At 35.0% G+C, this 6,639-nt stretch overlaps 1 protein-coding gene across 1 annotated transcript; it reads right to left on the bottom strand.

The window, feature by feature from the left end:
* Positions 1-5,098: 5,098 nt before the first annotated feature.
* Positions 5,099-6,394, bottom strand: LOC137641222 (KRAB-A domain-containing protein 2-like). Its single transcript, XM_068373659.1, has one exon. The coding sequence runs from the start codon at positions 6,392-6,394 to the stop codon at positions 5,099-5,101; it is 1,296 nt and encodes a 431-aa protein (XP_068229760.1).
* Between the last annotated feature and the right edge of the window lie 245 nt (positions 6,395-6,639).

Here is a 6,639-nt window from a genome sequence, read left to right as displayed (position 1 = left end):
ATTTTATCACATAAACTAAGATGGCGAACTTGCACAGCAGTACATTTACCAACATTATTTGATCCTTGTGGGAACTCCGGAGAATATACCATTCTAACAAAGATTATTAATATTATAAAAATTATTATTATTAGACCTATTGAAATGATTAAAATTGATATGGTAAAAAGGAAGGTCACACGGTATGGCATTAAAATTTTCAAAAAACGTCAGGCTTTTTGAAAATTTTTCTCATTCCCTTCTACTTGTTTTTTGCTTGTAGGTAACTTTTGGTCGCATATGCCTATTGATGCGAGCTCGCGTGGTCCCCCCCTTATATATATATATATATATATATATATATATATATATATATATATATATATATATACATACATATATATATATATATATATATATATATATATATATATAACTTTTGGTCGCATATACCTATTGATGCGAGCTCGCGTGGTCCCCCCCCTTATATATATATATATATATATATATATATATATATATATATATATATATATATATATATGTATATATATATATATATATATATATATATATATATATATATATACATACATATATATATATATATATATATATATACATATATATATATGATTATACATATATAATACATATATACACACAAAGACACGCACACATATGTATATATATATATATATATATATATATATATATATATATATATATATATATATATATACTGTATATATATATATATATATATATATATATATATATATATATATATAATATATATATATATATATATATATATATATATATATATATATATATATATATATATATACAGTATATGTGTGTGTGTATGTGTGTGTATGGGTGTTTGTGTATTTGCGTGTGTGCGTATGAGTATTGCTCATACTTGGTACCATTACTGTCTGAGAACCATAATTTTACGTAATAGAAATCTAAACCAAGTATTCCCACAGTATTCTCATGCAACACCGTCAAATATTTCCTGATAAAGTCAGGCACAGAGGTCTGATCCCGAAAAGCCTTTTGCTGTTCAAATAATAGAAGTAAAAAAAAAAAATAGATGAGGGATCAGAAATTGTAAAGAGGGCATGAGTTGCCTGACGTGCGAAGAAAGATTAAAAACGAAAACAATGATAGGGTTTACGAAGGGCCGGAAGATATCACTGCTAGCTATTATTTACTTCCCTCGTTGCAAAATCTGATGCTTTCAGGGTGAGGGAAAATCTTCGTTTTTAAGGGAAGTGTGGGAAAAGAGATTTCAAGAGACATGATAAAACAATGAAAGAAATAAATGTGTTTTTTTTTCTTTTTTTTTTCCTAGGCGTGAAATTATTAGCTGATGCTCTTTGTATATTATATAGTCCCGGATATTAAACGCATGAGGTCACTGTATCACTGTCTGTTTATTAATTTTTTTCTTAAAACCTTAGTTTGCGTATGTCATACATTTGATTTATACTTTCAGTTCAATTTCATATCTACTACGATATCTTTTTGATGACGTACTACTACTACTACTACTACTACTACTACTACTACTACTACTACTACTACTAGTAGTAGTAGTAGTAGTAGTAGTAGTAGTAGTAGTAGTAGTAGTAGTAGTAGTAGTACTACTACTACTACTACTACTACTACTTGGGTATCAAAAATCCAGGTATGAACATTGTATATTTTAAGAATATAAGAGCAGATTTCGCACTTTTTACAAAGTGCCTCTTCAGCTGAAGAATAAAAAAGTCTCGCATTATTTCTAATGTGAACTAAGAACATATGACAATTAGTTTACCTTTGAAACATTGTGAAACTTTTTTATTCTTAAGCTGGAGAAGCATTTTGTGAAAAGTGCGAAAGTTCTTGTATCTTTTAAATATACAACGTATATAACTGTGGATTTTTAATACCTAAGATTCATAGACACGGCACGGTATTTTCTTCAAGTTACTACTCTATTATTATTATTATTATTATTATTATTATTATTATTATTATTATTATTATTATTTTTATTATTATTATTATTATTATTATTATTATTATTATTATTTTGCTATATTTTGGTAAGCATCCATCAAGTGTAGAAATTATTGAAGGGAGATTATCTTTCAGTTAAGCCTTTCTGTCTATGATTCTACAGTTAACCTTTTTTTTTAATAAGACTTTCTAAAATATAAAATATATGATTAGACTCCGTAGAAGTTCTACTTATCTTTAACCTTGGCCCTTACCTTTAAACTAAAGAAAAAGCTCCTTCAGATGGCTTTGGGATCATGGCCTAAGCCGTCTTACTGAAAATATCCTCTATCCAAAGAGAGTATGTATCGTTTTGACAATAACTAAAAGGTTGTTTTCAACATTTCATCAGTCAGACTGTAGAAATGTAGATTGTGGAAGTTCTGGTCGGGAGCCGATAAAGGATATTATTATCAATATCATTATGCATGTTTAAGAACATTTTTGTGTATTTTTGAAAACTATTAACTTATTTGATTATCTTACCGAGTCCCATTCTTGCTTCATGGAATTTCACTATCCCTTGTTCCCTCTAAGCAACCGCAAAACTCTAAAAGTATTTGATAATCAGAAAAGTCCGCTCATCAGATAAATATAATCGTTACCACGGAAGTAAAATTGGAAATTAACTGCTTTGCTGTAGTAATTCCCACGTGGGCAATAAATAAGAAAAAACAAAAAGAAATGACCCTGTCCTTTGTGGATAAAATTCTGAACAAATATGCTGCATAAACTGATGTCGATTAAGCGCTTTTAATTCTAATTATGTTATTTTTTTGGATGAAACAACAGATTAGAGGAGAAATTATTACCAGAATCCTGGTTGTTTCATGACTTGGTGTTTAGGAACAAACAATATATTTTTCTTTTCCATTAGTGTACAATGATTATTTTCGTAAACAGCGACATTCAGTTATCGTTTTAATTGAATAAATGTTTTGAATTCGGGGACAATGTTGTCTTTAATATCTTTTATGTTGTTAATAGAGTAGTTAGTTTTATGTTCTTGTCCGCATTTTTTCAGTGGGAAGAGAATGCTGTCTCAGGTGTATATTAAAAATTAGGAATAGATAAAAAAAAAAAAAAAAAAGCTTTGAGATAATCAAACAGTCCGAAGTATTGGTTTATATTTTCATCCCTATGGAAGCTGTTATACACATGATAAATTTAGTTAAGGGTGAGAATGGGAAATAGCACATTATTTTATTCTAACGGCTAAGCATGACAAATTCCAGATACGTAGCGCAAAATTACAAGACTTTGTGGAAACCTGTCTTTTTTCCATCATTCGCCTCGCCGCAAAGCAACCACATCAGCTAATTGAATTCGCGTATCACTTTGGTAATCCCATTGAGAGAGAGAGAGAGAGAGAGAGAGAGAGAGAGAGAGAGAGAGAGAGAGAGAGAGAGGTGTCTGGCCGGTTGAACGCACCCGTTTCGTTCCGTACCAAATGACGTTTCGGAGTCTCCGCGAACAAACGCTTCTGACCCAGTGTTGCGTGTCGCATGACCAACTGCTTTGCGGAAGGCATGACCAAAAACGAAACGTTTTACAGGGGAAAACTATAAAGGATCTGCGTACGCTGGATGCTCCTGGAGTCTCCTGTTTCCTGAAACCGACGACGCTGTTAGTATGGCTGCTGTTGATGCCATCCTCTGCAGCCGTTTTGAAAAACAATAGAAGTTCTTGTTGCAAATACAGTGCCTGCCTCTACTTTTACTGTTGAATATTAAAGCCTCCAACTGATATATTTGCCATTCTGTATGAAATTATAAAAGGTAAGTGAAAGACTTTCGGTTAACATTAAACTAAAGTGGTCGGAAAAATCTCCATTTGATAAATCTTAAATTACTTGCAGCATGTCTGCGTGTTTTATTTTCTTTTTTTTTTTTTGGTGAAGTTGGCTATAGAAATAAAAAATTAGAGGAGAATCGACATTATTTGCACTTTTGGTGTGAGGGAAGGGGGAAGAGGGCGTTCACAATGCTTTAGGGTTGTTGTGGCCTGATTGGTAACGTCTCTGCCTGGTATTTGCTAGTCGGGGGTTCGAGTCCCTCTCAGACTCGTTAGTGCCTTAAGTACCTGCAACTTTACCATCCTTGTGAGCTAAGGTTTGGGGGAAGGGAGCCTATAGGTCTATCAGCTGAGTCATCAGTAACCATTGCCTGTCTCTCCCTGGTCCTAGCTTGGTGGAGAGGAGGCTTGGGTGCTGATCATATAATATATGGTCAGTCTCTAGGGCATCGTCCTGCTTGCTAGGGCAATGTCAATGTCCCTTGCATCTGCCATTCATGAGTGACCTTTAAACCTTCAAGTGAAATTGAATTGATATGTTATTCATTGATCGAATATTTCGATTAATAATAATTCATTTTTCCTCCAGGCTTATTAAGCATTTTGTCTTTTCTTAAGGCAAACAGACATTTATTGATTTAAAATTGTGTACGATAATGACACCAATAAAAATGAATTCATATGGTTCATAAGATCGTGGGTATTTGCAAATTAAATACATAACGGTATTTGCGTGCACGTACACATACACAGACACAGACACACACACACAAACATATATATATATATATATATATATATATATATATATATATATATATATATATATATATATATATATATATATATATATATGTATATATATATGTGTGTGTATATGTTACGCAAAATGTAGATAATTGTCAAATGTGTATATTTTGCGAGAAAGTTGCAAAATGCACACATTGGGAAATTGCGCTTGCCAAATGTAGATAATTATCCACATAAGGCAAAATTTTGCCAATTTAAAAGAAAAAAAAAGCAACGGCATTTTGCCGATTGTACACAATAGGCAGAATGAAACAAGAATCAAAGAGAATTAGTATTTATTGTTCATACTAAAATTAGTATTTATTAGTATTTATTGTTCATACTAAAATTAGTATTCATTAGTATTTACTGTTCAAACTAAAAGGGATTGACAATACTTTAACACTTAAATATTGCTACAAGAACGACTAGGGTGGCAACGAGTTACATTTTAACAGCTTATTTGTGCAGGAGCATCTGGAAGTTATGCCATTTGTTTTACAGACACACTTTGGCCTCCTGTGTACCTGGTTACAGCGGTTCTCAAAGCCATTTCAACGTCGGGAACCTTATCTGGGGTGGCGAGCTTCTCCTTGAAGGGGTCCATGTCAGCTGCCGTGAACCGGGTGGTTTTGCGTCCTTCTCTGCAGCCTGCCTGGTACAGGTCCTTGTCTCTCTGCTGTACCACAGCCAGGAGGTTCCTGCTGTCACTCGGCCCACGATCAAACTCGGGAACTTTCAGCGTCGTGTTGTCACCCACTTGTGACATTCTAAGTGCGGTTTTTTCTTGGCCGGCTGCAGCCAATTGCCGAGCTTCAGCGAATTGCGGCGCCTCTTCTCCATCTCGTTCCTCTTCTCCTTCCTGTTCCTCCTCTCCTTCTTGTTCCTCTTCATCAGCCGCCCCTTCGGCTTCATTTTGGAGGATGGTGTCTAAATATTCTTCAGTTCTTATATTACCGAGCATATTAGGTGGAATAACAGTGGATGCTAGTTCTACCTTGGGTTCGATCCCGACCATGACTTTAAACGGACTTGTTTTTATGGTTTCATGTTCCGAAATGTTTGTTTGCCACTGGACAAACTGGACCCCAACGCTCCACCTGCTGGACTTGTTTTCGTGCATCCAAATTTTTAATTTGTCTTGAATGACTCCATTCAATCTTTCAACTGCACCTTGGCTTTGTGGGTGGCGCGGCCGACCAGTGACGAGCCCAAGTTCAGGCCAGAGCGTAGACAACTCTGATATAACGGCCTTCACAAACTCTCTCCCTTTATCCGAGTGCAGGATAACGGGAGCGCCAAAGGTAAAAATTATTGGGAGAAGCGTGTTAGCAACCTCCTCCTCAGCTCGTTTTGATGTAAGGGGGCGCAGCACGCAAAACTTGCTGAAATGGTTGATGAAGATCACAATATATTTAAATTCCCCATTAGGTAATGTTTGAAAATTGATCAAGTCAATTTGGCATCGAGAAAAAATAGTCTCGCTTCTAACAGGCTTCACCACCAGACCTTTATGTACTCTACGTTTTTTCTTCTCTTGACACTCAATGCAAAAACTTATGAACATCTGGCAGCACTGCATAGTCAAATTAGCCCACTTCTTTTGTCCTTTGAAAGTTTTCTTTTCACCGCCATGACCCACAGCTGAATGCGCGACCGAAATGGCCCGATGAACTTCCTCAAAGCACACTATAAACTTAAATTCAGTTTCCAATCCTTTACGCTTCCGAATAAGTCGGTCATCGTCACCAACTCTGAGAATTTCGAATCTTTTTTTCATATTATAGTATCGCTGGTTTTAGGCCCTTCCTTTTCAATTTTAAGCAGCTGAGCTATCCACTGTGCACGTTTCTCTTTCCGAGGAATGACCACACTGTCATTCTTAGACTGTATTAAGTTGTCCAACTTCTGCTCAAACTGCTCTTTAAAGTCCGACATGCCACTTGTGTGTTGGTAGGACAGACGGTAGTTGCTACTGAGCTTGTAGATCTGGTTTACCTGCCTTCCTCCTCCTTGCCCAACTGC

This window comes from Palaemon carinicauda, chromosome 5, assembly GCF_036898095.1.
Source record: "Palaemon carinicauda isolate YSFRI2023 chromosome 5, ASM3689809v2, whole genome shotgun sequence".
NCBI lineage: Eukaryota > Metazoa > Arthropoda > Malacostraca > Decapoda > Palaemonidae > Palaemon > Palaemon carinicauda.
The sequence above is the reverse complement of the archived record's forward strand: the minus strand, read 5'-3'. Positions and strand labels throughout refer to the sequence as shown.